The sequence below is a fragment of the Gobio gobio genome, assembly GCF_949357685.1.
Source record: "Gobio gobio genome assembly, chromosome: 24".
Lineage (NCBI taxonomy): Eukaryota > Metazoa > Chordata > Actinopteri > Cypriniformes > Gobionidae > Gobio > Gobio gobio.
In genome coordinates, this window is record NC_137120.1 from 38,973,800 (window position 1) to 38,989,999 (window position 16,200).

Here is a 16,200-nt window from a genome sequence, read left to right on the forward strand (position 1 = left end):
GTCACACACACACTTCAACATTCAGCAAAACACAACAATGGCTATACTAAGTCGAATAAATCTAAAGTAAAAGATCAAGTACTCTCTACAGTTCTTTTTTTAGTAACTAGAACTCTTGTGTAAGTGAACTATACTAACTAAGCATTTGTTAGCGCACTATACTTACTCCTATTGGTTTTTTAAGGCAATCGGTTTGCATGTTTTTTTTTTAAGTAAGTCCAACTTATTCGATTTAACAGTGCACTAACATAAACATAGATTTTTAGTTCATACAAATGAATTACATTTTGTTAATAGTAACAGCAGTTTCCTCAATCGTCCTCTTCTCTTTGTGTGTATTTCTGTCTGATTTTGCATGACTCTGCAGTATTTGAGGGCAAGTGTGAGATGCTTTCACAAAGAACAGTACAAACATTGAAGAGTCTGAGGCAACTGCTCTAGTGCTGATCCCTGTATTAAAGAGATTTTCACTAACAACAGCCATTTACACTTTGAAAATACTCGTTTGAGGGTGTGCATGTGTTGTGCAAAGCAATGAAAAGTCAAATGTAGGAACAGACTAAACATAAGTCTTTAGAATTAATATTAAGGGTTATTACTCTGCATGACTGATGCAGCTCAATTTCTTTATATTTCAGATTTATGTTTGTGAAGTTTTAATTTATGGTTAATGTTAATTTTTGTTATTTAAAATGTAGGTGTTACTGATAAAATCAAGATTTATTTTGTCTTTAATGTGCTTGCCTCTAATGCGTTATATTTAAAAGTGTAAATGTTATTGTATGTTAAACATATCTTATGAACATTTTAATGAATTTCTTCTCTCTTTATTAAAAAAAACAGGAGACGCCTAAAAAATGACAGAGCGACAAATGGCTTCTACTGAAAGGAGCCTACGTAAGTTTACATTGAAACTATGGGGGGGGGGGGGATTTGTTCCTTAATCACTGATTGTGTGTTGTACATGTAGCCACACTTTTGAGGTGATATAAAGGTTAGTCCATCAGTTTCAAAACCTACATTGTTGAGGTCCACACTTGAGAAAAGGGCTTGATTGTATCTTGATTCGCATATAAAAATGTAAAATATTAAAGACAAGTCTAAATAGTTCCTGTCGCTAAACTTGTAGATTATAGATCTAGACCTCTTTAGACATTCTAGTAACTTTGCAACTACAAGTCAACTAACACTCATTAATTTGTAACTACATGTAAACTAACTCTCATTAGAGTATTAGTAAATTGTTAGGTTTGTTGCAAAGTTATAGTCAGTAAAAGGTCTATTGGGGGAGCATCAAAATAAAGTGATATTAAGCAAACAAACTACCAATACTCTAATGACTGCTAGTTGACATGTAGCTGCAAAATTACTTATATTTAGTAGAATGTCTAAAGTAGAAATAAAGTGTTACTGGTTGTAGTGGTAGCAACACCATGTTACAAGGACCGCTAAAACTCATCTGGTTGATATCTGTACAAAAGAAGGATTCATTATCTGGTCTTGAGAGACAGGGGGTGTTTTTGTGTGTTTGGTTTTCATGTGAATCTGGGTCAGATGCATTACCTGTCGTCTGACCCCTCCTCGCCCTCTTCGTCTCCTGTACGGTCTTGCTCCTCAGGTATCCAGGCTGATGACAACCTGAAGTCCATGGTCGTCGGCACAGTGATGAGAAAAATCAAGTCTCGCACATGGAAAAAGCAGCGTTATTTCCGGCTACAAGAAGACTGCATGACTATTTGGTACAAGAGCAAGAAAGCTGGAAATGCCCACTCCACCTGTAAGTAGAGCTAACAAGGCGGAAATCCACAATCTATAATTATTAGTCATTTATCCAAAGCAATGTACTGTATTACAATTACAATCCCATAGGCAGGGGTGTCCAATCCTCCTTCTGGAGGGCCACCTTTTTGCAAGGTTTAGTTTCAACACATCTGCCTGGAGGTTTGTAGTGACCTTGATTAGCTGGTTTAGGTGTGTTTAATTGGGGCTGGAGCAGAATTCAGCAGGAAGTTGGCCCTCGAAGGAGCAGGATTGGACACCCCTGCAATACGAGAAACCTGAGGTTAAGTGTCTAACTTCAGGTCACAATGGTGATGTTCATGGATCTACTCTTCCTGTGTTTCTATAACCAGCCTAGAACAAGTACATCATGACCCTAGACAGAAATACAATAGCTTCATAGAGTACACAGTGATTTCAGAACCTCTAGACCAGGGGTGTTCCCTTCTGTCCTGGAAGGTCAGTGTTAAGAGTTTAGCTGTAACTTGCTCCAACACACCTGCTGTTTCTAGTTATTGCAAATGCCTTGATTAGCTTGGTTATACCTGGAAATACTTGGTCAAAGTCTTGATCTTGGATATTCGCCCTCCAGGAGCAGGATTGGTACCTCATGCTCTAGACAGGGTGTATTTGACTGGGGGTCAAAGACTTGATCTTGGATATTGGCCCTCCAGGAGCAGGATTGGGTACCTCATGCTCTAGACAGGGTGTAGTGTTTGGCTGGGGGGTCAAAGTCTTGATCTTTAATATTGGCCCTCCAGGAGCAGGATTGGGTGCCTCATGCTCTAAACAGGGTGTAGTGTTTGGCTGGGGGGTCAAAGTATTGATCTTTGATATTGGCCCTCCAGGAGCAGGATTGGGTACCTCATGCTCTAGAAAGGGTGTATTTGACTGGGGGTTCAAAGTCTTGATCTTTGATATTGGCCCTCCAGGAACAGGATTGGGTACCTTATGCTCTAGACAGGGTGTATTTGACTGGGGGGTCAAATACTTGATCTTGGATATTGGCTATCCAGGAGCAGGATTGAGTGCCTCATGCTCTAGACAGGGTGTATTTGACTGGGGGTTCAAAGTCTTGATCTTTGATATTGGCTATCCAGGAGCAGGATTGGGTGCCTCATGCTCTAGACAGGGTGTATTTGACTGGGGGGTCAAAGACTTGATCTTGGATATTCCCCCTCCAGGAGCAGGATTAGTACCTCATGCTCTAGACAGGGTGTATTTGACTGGGGGTCAAAGTCTTGATCTTTGATATTGACCCTCCAGGAGCAGGATTGGGTACCTCATGCTCTAGACAGGGTGTAGTGTTTGGCTGGGGGGTCAAAGTCTTGATCTTTGATATTGGCCCTCCAGGAACAGGATTGGGTACCTTATGCTCTAGACAGGGTGTATTTAACTGGGGGTTCAAAGTCTTGATCTTTGATATTGGCTATCCAGGAGCAGGATTGGGTGCCTCATGCTCTAGACAGGGTGTATTTGACTGGGGGGTCAAAGACTTGATCTTGGATATTCCCCCTCCAGGAGCAGGATTAGTACCTCATGCTCTAGACAGGGTGTATTTGACTCGGGGTCAAAGTCTTGATCTTTGATATTGACCCTCCAGGAGCAGGATTGGGTACCTCATGCTCTAGACAGGGTGTAGTGTTTGGCTGGGGGGTCAAAGTCTTGATCTTTGATATTGACCCTCCAGGAGCAGGATTGGGTACCTCATGCTCTAGACAGGGTGTATTTGACTGGGGGTTCAAAGTCTTGATCTTTGATATTGGCTATCCAGGAGCAGGATTGGGTGCCTCATGCTCTATACAGGGTGTATTTGACTGGGGGGTCAAAGACTTGATCTTGGATATTCCCCCTCCAGGAGCAGGATTAGTACCTCATGCTCTAGACAGGGTGTATTTGATTGGGGGTCAAAGTCTTGATCTTTGATATTGACCCTCCAGGAGCAGGATTGGGTACCTCATGCTCTAGACAGGGTGTATTTGACTGGGGGGTCAAAGTCTTGATTTTGGATATTCGCCCTCCAGGAGCAGGATTGGGTACCTCATGCTCTAGACAGGGTGTATTTGACTGGGGGGTCAAAGTCTTGATTTTGGATATTCGCCCTCCAGGAGCAGGATTGGGTACCTCATGCTCTAGACAGGGTGTAGTGTTTGGCTGGGGGGTCAAAGTCTTGATCTTGTTTTTGTTTGGTACTAACATCTCTCAAGACCACATAGATGTGGCATTGGTCTGGGTGTGGGCCTTGTTGGGTTAAAAATTGGTCTGTTCTTTACTCTAACTCTTAGGGTTTGTCCCTATTTGGATAGCTAAATTAAATGTTTGTTTATGTGTATATATAGTTTCTGTGGGCGATGTGGAGGCCGTGCGGGAAGGACACCAATCTGAGGTTCTGCTTAGCATTGCTGATGAGTTCCCACCTGACCGCTGCTTCACCCTTGTGTTTCGTGGCCGACGGGGCAACTTGGATTTAGTGGCCGAATCAGCAGAGGAGGCACGATCATGGATAAATGGGATACGCAAACTCATCGATAACCTGGAGAACATGGGGCAGAGAGAGAAACTAGACCAGTATCCTTTACTGTGACTCTTTATCTATCTGTCTATCATTCCGCTCTCTGTCCATCTTACTCACACACAAAGGATTCACACAGGCTAAAAGACACTTAAATACACTGGGACAGCAGCACATCTGATGTCCTTAAGATTGAAGTCCGAGTACCTGAAATCAGATTAGTTGTCCTACTTTGGTAAATCATTTGAAGCACGTTGGTTTTCCCTTAATTGCTGCTTCCAGATGGATATGTGATTGGTTTAAAAAGGCAGACAAAGACAGAGATGGGCGGATGAACTTTAAGGAGGTCAGAGATCTTTTGAAGATGATGAACGTGGACATGAATGAGCATCACGCTCTCCGTCTCTTTACGGTAACTGCACTTTCACGGCCAAGCTACGATTGCACTGCTTGATGTAGCTTCAGTTCAATGGTTTTGACACACTTGTGTCATTATTTGGTGATCCATTTCCAGCCAGTTTGTATTTGTACATTTTAGAGCTTCTCTTGTTCTGCAGATGGCGGACAAATCTCAGTCAGGTACTCTTGAAGACGATGAGTTTGTGCTGTTCTATAAGATGCTGACTCAGCGTGAAGACGTCCTGCGAGTGTTTCAGGAATATTCGGGTAATGGGCAGAAGCTAACGCTCCAAGATCTGAAAGATTTCCTGCAGGATGAGCAGCTACACAAGGATGGAGTTCAGCAGTATGCACTCAATCTCATTGAACGCTATGAACCTTCAGACACGGGTAAGTCATTTTGTGATGAAGCATAGCTAACGGAGTTGTACTTTTCTTGCTCAAGTTTCTTCAAAGCTTATGTTGTTTGTATTTTACTTTCCACTTGCCATTGATCTGTTCAGGTCATCTTTGGGGGTTTGGCTTCCTGTCCCAAACAAATGTTTAACTTTCAAACTCGATAACTTTTAGTTCCAGGTAACTTAATGCTGCACTTGCAATTACTTTCCACTTGCCATTGATCTGTTCGGGTCATCTTTGGGGGTTTGGCTTCCTGTCCCAAACAAATGTTTAACTTTCAAACTTGATCACTTTTAGTTCCAGGTAACTTAATGCTGCATTTTGTGTTCTTGACTCCAGCAAAAATGTTACAAGCAATGACATTTGATGGTTTCCTGATGTACCTGAGCTCATCAGAGGGCTCCATCTTCAACCCTACCATGGTGGAACTATACCAGGACATGACTCAGCCTCTCTCCCATTACTTCATATCATCTTCTCATAACACATACCTCCTGGAGGACCAAATCAGAGGACAAAGCAGCGTGGAAGGCTATATACGGTACGCATGTTTTCAAACCCTTTATCAAGCAGGCGTTCCCTAACCCACAAAACACTCAATCAGCGCTTTTCCATGTTAGAATGAGCATTTATCTGGTATAAAAGATACAGATGGTGCACATTGTTATATTCATAAATATGAACTTTTCAGGGCACTGAAACGTGGCTGTCGATGTGTAGAAGTGGACTGCTGGGATGGACCAAATGGAGAACCAATCGTCTACCATGGACACACGTTGACCTCCAAGATCTTCTTCAAGGATGTTGTCACTGTGCTGAGCAACTATGCCTTCAAAGTATGTTCATTCACTCTTTCACAGCTGTGAGTTCCTAACAAAAAATAACTGTGGTGGTACCATGGTATAGTTATGCTATCAGTACTTTCAAATGTCATGATAATGAATGATATTCAAAAAACATGGTATTTACATGTTTTTTTTAAGGTACATCAAGGAATACCATGGTATTGGCATTATAATAGTGTTACTAAAATAATGTAAAACTATTTTGACATTCAAAAAATACTGTTTCATGGTATAGTGATGGTATACACTCACCTGAATTATTAAAGGATTATTAGGAACACCTGTTCAATTTCTCATTAATGCAATTATCTAATCAACCAATCACATGGCAGTTGCTTCAATGCATTTAGGGGTGTGGTCCTGGTCAAGACAATCTCCTGAACTCCACACTGAATGTCGGAATGGGAAAGAAAGGTGATTTAAGCATTTTTGAGCGTGGCATGGTTGTTGGTGCCAGACGGGCCGGTCTGAGTATTTCACAATCTGCTCAGTTACTGGGATTTTCACACACAACCATTTCTAGGGTTTACAAAGAATGGTGTGAAAAGGGAAAAGCATCCAGTATGTGGCAGTCCTGTGGGAGAAAATGCCTTGTTGATGCTAGAGGTCAGAGGAGAATGGGCCGACTGATTCAAGCTGATAGAAGAGCAACTTTGACTGAAATAACCACTCGTTACAACCGAGGTATGCAGCAAAGCATTTGTGAAGCCACAACACGCACAACCTTGAGGCGGATGGGCTACAACAGCAGAAGACCCCACCGGGTACCACTCATCTCCACTACAAATAGGAAAAAGAGGCTACAATTTGCACGAGCTCACCAAAATTGGACAGTTGAAGACTGGAAAAATGTTGCCTGGTCTGATGAGTCTCGATTTCTGTTGAGACATTCAGATGGTAGAGTCAGAATTTGGCGTAAACAGAATGAGAACATGGATCCATCATGCCTTGTTACCACTGTGCAGGCTGGTGGTGGTGGTGTAATGGTGTGGGGGATGTTTTCTTGGCACACTTTAGGCCCCTTAGTGCCAATTGGGAATCGTTTAAATGCCACGGCCTACCTGAGCATTGTTTCTGACCATGTCCATCCCTTTATGACCACCATGTCCCCATCCTCTGATGGCTACTTTCAGCAGGATAATGCCCCGTCACAAAGCTCCAATCATTTCAAATTGGTTTCTTGAACATGAAAATGAGTTCACTGAACTAAAATGGCCCCCACAGTCACCAGATCTCAACCCAATAGAGCATCTTTGGGATGTGGTGGAACGGGAGCTTCGTGCCCTGGATGTGCATCCCACAAATCTCCATCAACAGCAAGATGCTCTCCTATCAATATGGGCCAACATTTCTAAAGAATGCTTTCAGCACCTTGTTGAATCAATGCCACGTAGAATTATGGCAGTTCTGAAGGCGAAAGGGGGTCAAACACAGTATTAGCAGAGCCCGTCTACGGAGAGCCTGCCCACTCCCTATTAAGCCCTGTTGTACAGAATTTTGGTTGTAGTACCACCAGAGTTCCACTGGGGGCGATCGCCATGAGTGCAAAATGAATGGAAGTCAATGGGGCTTGACGGCTAAATTTGTCTCTTTCACCCGATTGCCGTTGAGAAATCTCAGAAATGATTGTAGATTTTGCAAGTTCAACATGGGTTTTAGGTCGAAAGTTGAATGAACGAGTACTTATGTCCTTTTGATTTCTTACAGGTTGAGTTGTTGTTGTCCATAACACGCTAGCATTCTGCTAATGAACGCTGATTGGTCAGTGAAGGACTGATTACGACCAGAGATCCCGCTTGATGGCATCGTGTCATCTGAAGCGGGACCAGAAACAAACAAAACAAAAACTCTTCTAGCACGTGTATTTACCTGTGTCAGCTGTGTTGTCGATGCCTCGAGAGAAAAGAAAGTGCAGAGCGCGAAAGCACCAGAGCGACTGAAGGATTGCCGTTAAGCAGTATCTCTGGTCGTACATGTGTATGACGTCATTGACACTTTAAAAGACTTTTTAAAGCAAATAAGTGACTCTAAAAAATCTAACACCCAGCAATGTGTAATTTATTTGTATTTCCTTTCGAATACAACATTCAAATTACTAGATAAAAAATTATATCCTGAGAAAAGTGGATTTTTATTGGTATAGCGCCATAGACCTCCATTCATTCTGCACTCGTCCTGTGAGCGCCCTCATATGGAATCAGAGAGGAACTGCAACCAGTTCAGAAGCCGGAAGTTCAGTGAGAGTGAAACTTCTCGCCATATTAGACATTCTCTGGTATTAGTATGTGTTCCTAATAATCCTTTAGGTGAGTGTAGTTTATATACCAGGGTGATTGAAGGTATTACCATGGTATTTTGGAATACCGTTTCATTATCATGGCACATTAATTTTTGTACCATGGTATATTTCTAAATACCCTAGTATAACCATCTGATTCTATCACTGAACTATGGTGCCACAGTACTTTTTCTTATAGATCTTATAGAAATACCATGTTGGATATAAATGTGGTATTAATTAAGTACTTTTTTATAAACCTCTTCTTTATCTCTTCATCTTTACTCTTTCTAAACCAGGTTAGAGTACTGTACTTGCTTGCATCTGTGTGTGTGTGTGACAGGCTGGGGCCAGGGCACCATGCCCTTCTGTTTGTGTGTAATGTGATCTAGGGCAGTCGACCCCTGCCTAGCAGTGTGTTAGCCGCTGTTTTCTGTCGAGTGTTTCATTTCACTCCATCACTTATTCACACACACACGCACACACTCTCCCCTCCTCAGGCATCGCAGTACCCTGTCATCCTGTCCATTGAGAACCACTGCAGTGTAGAGCAGCAGAAAGTCATGGCCCAACACCTCACCCAGATCCTGGGAGACAAGCTGCTGAAAAGCACTTTAGATGGAAAGATTCCCATCGGCCTTCCATCCCCAGAGGTGAGCCGGAGAGCATGGATGCATGCGGTCAAGTACTTAACAAGTCAACTTAGTTGCAGTAAATGTCTAGCACTAGTCATTCATCTTTAAGTGTTCTCAAAGATCGTGAAGTTTCCACCGCGCAAGCAGACGTGTGTATCAGAGTTCAGAGTGCAGTGACCTCTCTATGATACATTCACTTTCACCTGGACTGGCAGTCACATGATCTATGTCCACGCGACCCAGCCACACTTAATTATTAAAGCGAACAACAATATTCCCCCCCCACAAACGCATACGACCCTGCTGGAAAAAAAAAAAAACAGGTCATCTCTTGAATTACCTTGCTTGTCAAGGCTAGCATCTAAAATGCTTTTCTTACTTCGTATTTTTGTCTTGTTTTCAGTCCAAATATCGAAAAACTCTTACAGTAAGAAGCATTTACTAGACAAGCAAAAGTTTTTGTCTTATTTTGGGGGAAAATAACTCAAAAGTACTTAAAATAAGCAAAATAATCTGCCAATGGGCTAAGCAAAATAATCTTGTTTTCTGTTTGAATTAAGATTATTTTGTTTACCCCATTGGCAGATTATTTTGCTTATTTTAACCGCCTTAATTTTGAGTTATTTTCCCCCAAAATAAGACAAAAACTTTTGCTTGTCTAGTAAATGCTTCTTACTGTAAGATTTTTTAGATATTTGGACTGAAAACAAGACAAAAATACTAAGTAAGAAAATCATGTTTTGCAGTGAAGTTTGTTGACTGATTAATTATTTCGAGTTTATAAGCCTGGTGGGGATACATGCACATGGGCGTAGTTCGTGCAACTCCCCAAATATTTATAGCCTGGTTAATGGAAACATAGAATCAGGCTATTCATTAATTATATACATCGCGCATCCAAAGCTTTTATAAGCACTAAGTTCCCGCACAAACTGAAAGTTGCAGTTAATATGCGCAATATGACTGAAGTTTATAATTATGCGTGAATCACCGCATACTCTGCGCACATTCACCAACGCGCTCCAAAAGTGTGATAAGATTTACGCGAGCAGTTCCTATCGCTAATGCTAATTCTATTGAGAATTCACCGCTTTAAAACGCTCTGGAGAAAGTCGAACGTGACCTAGAACTAAAAAGACAACATCATTCTGCACCAACATAAATTAGAAAAGCTTTTTCCACTACTCATGACCACCTTTACTCAAAATCATCACGTTCTGTTGTATTTATTGTGGCACATTTTGACTACACCCTGACTAAATTTACTAAGAGATAATCTGTTAAGGGAATAGATTTTGCACCAAAGGGGACACTAAATATTCAACTATTCATTTAAATTATCATAAAGTCATAATTAAGAGATACAATTATGAAAATATGATTTTAAATGTCCTCATTATTAGATAAATCAGAAATATGATTTTAAAAGTCATAATAGTGAGATAAAAAGTCGAAAATACGTCATGCTAAGTCATAATTATAAGATAAAATGTTGAAAATATGATTTTAAAAGTCCTCATTATTGAATAAAAAGTCAAAAATACGATTTAAAAAGTCATGATAGTGAGATAAAAAGTCGAAAATACGACATGCTAAGTTGTAATTATAAGATAAAATGTTGAAAATATGATTTGAAAAGTCCTCATTATTAGATAAAAAGACAAAAATATGACATGCTAAGTCATATTTATAAGATAAAATGTTGAAAATATGATTTTAAAAGTCCTCATTATTAGATAAAAAGTCAAAAATATGATTTTAAAAGTCATGATGGTGAGATAAAAAGTCGAAAATAGGACATACTAAGTTGTAATTATAAGATAAAATGTTGAAAATATGATTTAAAAGTCCTCATTATTAGATAAAAAGACAAAAATATGACATGCTAAGTCATAATTATAAGATAAAATGTTGAAAATATGATTTTAAAAGTCCTCATTATTGAATAAAAAGTCAAAAATACGATTTTAAAAGTCATGATAGTGAGATAAAAAGTCGAAAATAGGACATACTAAGTTGTAATTATAAGATAAAATGTTGAAAATATGATTTAAAAGTCCTCATTATTAGATAAAAAGACAAAAATATGACATGCTAAGTCATAATTATAAGATAAAATGTTGAAAATATGATTTTAAAAGTCCTCATTATTGAATAAAAAGTCAAAAATACGATTTTAAAAGTCATGATAGTGAGATAAAAAGTCGAAAATACGACATGCTAAGTTGTAATTATAAGATAAAATGTTGAAAATATGATTTAAAAGTCCTCATTATTAGATAAAAAGTAAAAAAATATGACATGCTAAGTCATTGTGAGATGAACAGTTGAAATTAAAAATTCTGACTTAAAAATCAAAATTATGATTAAAAGTCCTATTAAATGAGATAAAAAACTGAAATTAGATTTAAAAGAAGTCTAAATTATGACCAAAACACACACTAAGACATTTAAGAGATGAAATCATGCTTATTTTTTAAAAATGCGCTTTTCATTTTTTGATTCACACTTATAATAATAATATTTACATTATTGTTTTCATTTTGTGGAATATATATTTTTACATGTGTTTTTACAACAGAAATTAATCAATCAAAAACTTACTTTAGCTTTTCATCTAAAACAAAACTCTTTTCCTATCACTGTGAAGCTGCTCTGAAGCATCTGTGTGTGTAAAGAGCTGACTTGACTTGACTAAAGATTTATATTACAACTGTGGCGTGTTGTAGCTATAGTTTCTAAACGTGTATGTTGCTATTTTCCATTACAAATGCTATAGCTATAAAAAAGAAAAAAAAATGTAAGTACATGGCCTTAGCATTGAACTGAGGAGTCACTAATGGTCTTACCTCATTACTGTAACGAATGCTATAGTAAAAACAATTACAAGAAGTTACTTTTTCATAAGGCCAAGTACACGTTAGAATCAAGTGGACCTTCTTGAATTAAAAAAAAGTGTTCTGCTAATTATGACATAGGCTTGGTAAACCTGGCTTTCAGATATTCCAAAAGATGACAGAAAATTAACATTTTTAGGTGCTTAAGTAAAATACAAATACATCATATCCTATGTAAACAAGTAATTGCTAACTAGGCTATCACTTTTTTTGCAGTTATGTATTCAACGCATGTGTGGATGATGCCACAAAAGACCATTTTGATAAATTTAACATACAAATAAATAAATAAATCGCATGAGGAAGAACCGCTAAACGGTTCACACTTCAACCCCCCCAATGTTCAAACCAAAACTACGCCCTTGCCTTCACACCACATTCGTCGTTTCAGCAGGGTTTTTTTCCAAAAGCGCCATATCAAGTCCTCCATAGCTGTTAGCCACTAGCATGGACTTCCTGGTGAAGCTAATTGACCAAGGAAGTCTTGCTAGTTTAGGTACAAATTCATTGATTCCTTTAAAGGAACACGCCGACTTTTTGGGACTTTATCTTATTCACTGTATCCCCAGAGTTAGATAAGTCCACACACACCATTCTCATCTCCGTGCCATAACTCTGTCTGACGCACCCACCGCTAGCCTAGCTTAGCACAAAGACTGGAGGTAAATGGCTCCAGCTAGCCTAGCTTAGCACAAAGACTGGAGGTAAATGGCTCCAGCTAGCCTAGCTTAGCACAAAGACTGGAGGTAAATGGCTCCAGCTAGCCTAGCTTAGCACAAAGACTGGAGGTAAATGGCTCCAGCTAGCCTAGCTTAGCACAAAGACTGGAGGTAAATGGCTCCAGCTAGCCTACTGCTCAATAAGTGACAAAACAACGCCAACATTTTCCTATTTACATGTTGTGATGTGTGTAGTTACATCTGTGTGAGAAGGTTGTCATGTTGGTTATGTTGACGGAAGTTAGCCTATTTTCAGGCACTGTGTAATATCATTGCGCCGCTTCACTCATGGGGCGGCTCACAGCTCTTGATTATTACGCAGGAATGAGAGTATAGTTCCTGCCATATCGGCCTAGAAAATCACAACTTTTCAGTTTCCGTCGGTCTTAGTACACGATGTAACTATACACATCACAACATGTAAATAAGAAAATGTTGGCGTTATTTTGTCACTTATTGAGCAGTAGGCTAGCTGGAGCCATTTACCTCCAGTCTTTGTGCTGAGCTAGGCTAGCTGGAGCCATTTACCTCCAGTCTTTGTGCTAAGCTAGGCTAGCTGGAGCCATTCACCTCCAGTCTTTGTGCTAAGCTAGGCTAGCGGTGGGTGCGTCAGACAGAGTTATGGCACGGAGATGAGAATGGTGTGTGTGGACTTATCTAACTCTGGGGATACAGTGAATAAGCTAAAGTCCCAAAAAGTCGGCGTGTTCCTTTAAAAGAGATGGATTCCAATTCGACCAACCGCTCGTTTTTTTTCTAGTGCTAATTTCTAGTTTGTATGTTCACTGTTAAATTCTGTTACTGTATGAGTTTTCAGACGGTTGCTGATGAAAGTGTATCCTCTCCATATTTGTGTGTGTTTGTATGTGTAGGATCTGAAAGGGAAGATTCTGTTGAAAGGAAAGAAGATAGGCGGATTAGAGGATAGCATGAATGGAGTGGTGGATGACCCTTTGACAGGAGAGGTGAGCGAAGAAGAGGAGACTGCTGAAATTGATGATGACCATCATCGCAATGACAGCATACGACATAGAGGCAAGGTACAGTGATGCTTTCAATTCATATTAGTGGGTAAAGATCTGAGCTGGTCACAGAAAAGTCGTACGTTTGAACCCTAGCAAAAGTATCTAGTAGGGCTGGGTAAAAAAATATCGATTTCTCGATTTTAATCGATTCTCACTTTTACAAAACAATATCTTAAATCCCAAGAATCGATTAGTCATCCTGTTTTCAGTTAATGAATGAAATAAACATTGTTGCGCGCCTCCCATCCAATAAATCGCTATAATCTTTGCGCTTTATTACTATTGATATGAAACAAAGTCTCAGATTTCAAATTACGTCTATTTTTTACGAAATTCAAAAACATAAATGCCGTTGTGGCGCGAGATCGCTCTGCTCAAGAGAACCGGCATGAACTGATCTTCTCTTCCGCCTTAAAAGCAGTAACAGCGCGAAATAAACATGAATGAGCTTCTGAAAGTGTGTTAAATGATACAGGACAACTTCCCGAAATCCGTACCATATCACATAGAAAAGCTCAATCAGCGTTTCAACCGCTGAAAGACGTAAAACGGCAAGTAAACAATGTCATGTTACGTCACATTTACCTCAGAAAAACCATCCAGTGTCCATAAACTCGCTAGTCAGCTAGAAAAACTAACTCTAGAGAGGAGCATTTTGTTGATTATATTCACCATATTACAGGATATTCATTGTCAATGTTCTTCAATATTTAGTGCATGTATGTATGAATAAATCTGGCAAGTTTTTATGACAGCCACCATTTAAATGTTTATATTACAAAAAACGAATTGGAGTAGAATTATGATTATGTAATTGTTAAGTTAATATTAAAAAACAAACATAATTTAGTGTCATTTAAGTGTTTGTATACAAATCAGTTAATTTTTACCTTCAATATTAGTCGGCTAATGTAGTATCAACTGACTCCCATAGTTTACAGCATTAGAAAATGTTCCATGTAGTATACCTGATACATATCCAAAATAATCGATACTGAATTGAATCGAATCGAAAGCTTGTGAATCGAATTGAATTGTGAAATTTGTGTCAATACCCAGCCCTAGTATCTAGAGTACAATTTCTTCGGCTACGTCATAAGCCAATGGATTGTAAAATATTGAACGGCGTTCTTGTCTCACTGGTAGTTTATCAGGTCTTCATCAGAGTCAAGAGTTTCAGTCTGCGTAGACTTTAACCACAAGATTCATATCTACACCTGTTGAACACACTCCTCCGTTTGGATCATCCATGGAAACTTCCACTTTTTCCCCCCACGTTTACCGAATATAGACCAGCTTGTCTTATATTGAAGGTAGCAAAATATCACAGTGGCCCTGAAAACGAGCTGATTACATGAAGCGCTAATGAAAGTTGGGGTGAAAATGAAGCAATCTTGGGAAGGAAGTAGACAAACAAACAAGAAAATCCAAGAGAGAAAGTCCCAGCTAGATAAGACCATGTCTTCCGTGGTCTTCTGCCATCTGATAGGTGGCCATGTGCTCTTGCTGGCGCTGCTGTTACCATGAGACACTTGATCTTTGACCTCTGGTTGGCGGCAGTCAGGGATCACCCCTCTTGGTTTCTCCAATCCGAGATACAGTCATCTTGTTAACTCGTCAACTGGTTCAGCGTTTAATTTGAACATTACCTGCTCTTTGGACTCAGTATTGTTGGATAACTGGTCTAGGTTAACTAGGTCAATTACACATTTATACAACATGTATTCTTATTTCTATGCCATAGCTATTATATTGACTAATAATAGATAGTTAGCTAATCTGTGTGCTTGTATATTTGCAATTCTGAAATGCATAACATGTACAAATCAATTAAATTGTAATGTAGATGCATTTTCTGTGAAGCTGCTTTGAAACGATATGTATCGTGAAAAGCGCTATACAAATACATTTGAATTTAATTTAATTGAATTTATCTTAAAGGGTTAGTTCACCCAAAAATGAAAATTCTGTCATTAATTACTTATCCTCATGTCGTTCGACACCCGTCAGACCTCCGTTCATCTTCGGAACAGAAATTAAGATATTTTAGTTGAAATCTGATGGCTCTGAAAGGCCTCCATTGGCTCAATGCACTTTACACTCTCAAGACCCTTAAAAGGCACTAAAGACGTCGTTACAAAGTCCATCTCACTACAGTGGCTCTACAATAACTTTATGAATCGGCGACAATAGTTTTTGTGCGCAAAAAAACCCTAAATAACGTCTTACATAGTGATGACGATTTCAAAACAAAGCATCATGAAGCTTCGAAGTGTTAAGAATCAGTGAGTCGATTCAGCAGTTTGAAGCGTTATGAATCAGTGAGTCGAATGATGATTCGGATCGCGTGTCAAACCGCCAAACTGCTGAAATTTGGCGATTCAAACCGCTGAATCGACTCACTGACTCATAACGCTTCGAAGCTTCATGATGCTTTGTTTTGAAATCGTCATCACTATGTAAGTCGTTATTTAGGGTTTTTTTGCGCACAAAAACTATTGTCGCCGATTCATAAAGTTATTGTAGAGCCACTGTAGTGAGATGGACTTTGTAACGACGTCTTTAGTGCCTTTTAAGGGTCTTGAGAGTGTTCAGTGCATTGAGCCAATGGAGGCCTTTCAGAGCATCAGATTTCAACTAAAATATCTTAATTTCTGTTCCGAAGATGAACGGAGGTCTGACGGGTGTCGAACGACATGAGTGTAAGTAATT

At 39.4% G+C, this 16,200-nt stretch overlaps 1 protein-coding gene across 1 annotated transcript in view; it reads left to right on the forward strand.

Moving 5' to 3' along the window:
• Positions 1-857: 857 nt before the first annotated feature.
• plcd4a (phospholipase C, delta 4a) overlaps positions 858-16,200 on the forward strand; it is a gene marked incomplete at its 5' end in the record, with an annotated part of 34,007 nt that continues 18,664 nt past the window's right edge. Inside the window, 9 exons of the mRNA XM_079807553.1 lie at positions 858-897; positions 1,619-1,777; positions 4,119-4,347; positions 4,574-4,703; positions 4,849-5,080; positions 5,429-5,630; positions 5,781-5,925; positions 8,713-8,865; positions 13,336-13,503. Of these exons, the coding sequence (XP_079663679.1) occupies positions 858-897; positions 1,619-1,777; positions 4,119-4,347; positions 4,574-4,703; positions 4,849-5,080; positions 5,429-5,630; positions 5,781-5,925; positions 8,713-8,865; positions 13,336-13,503 (1,458 nt within the window). The remainder of the gene's footprint in view (positions 898-1,618; positions 1,778-4,118; positions 4,348-4,573; positions 4,704-4,848; positions 5,081-5,428; positions 5,631-5,780; positions 5,926-8,712; positions 8,866-13,335; positions 13,504-16,200) is intronic.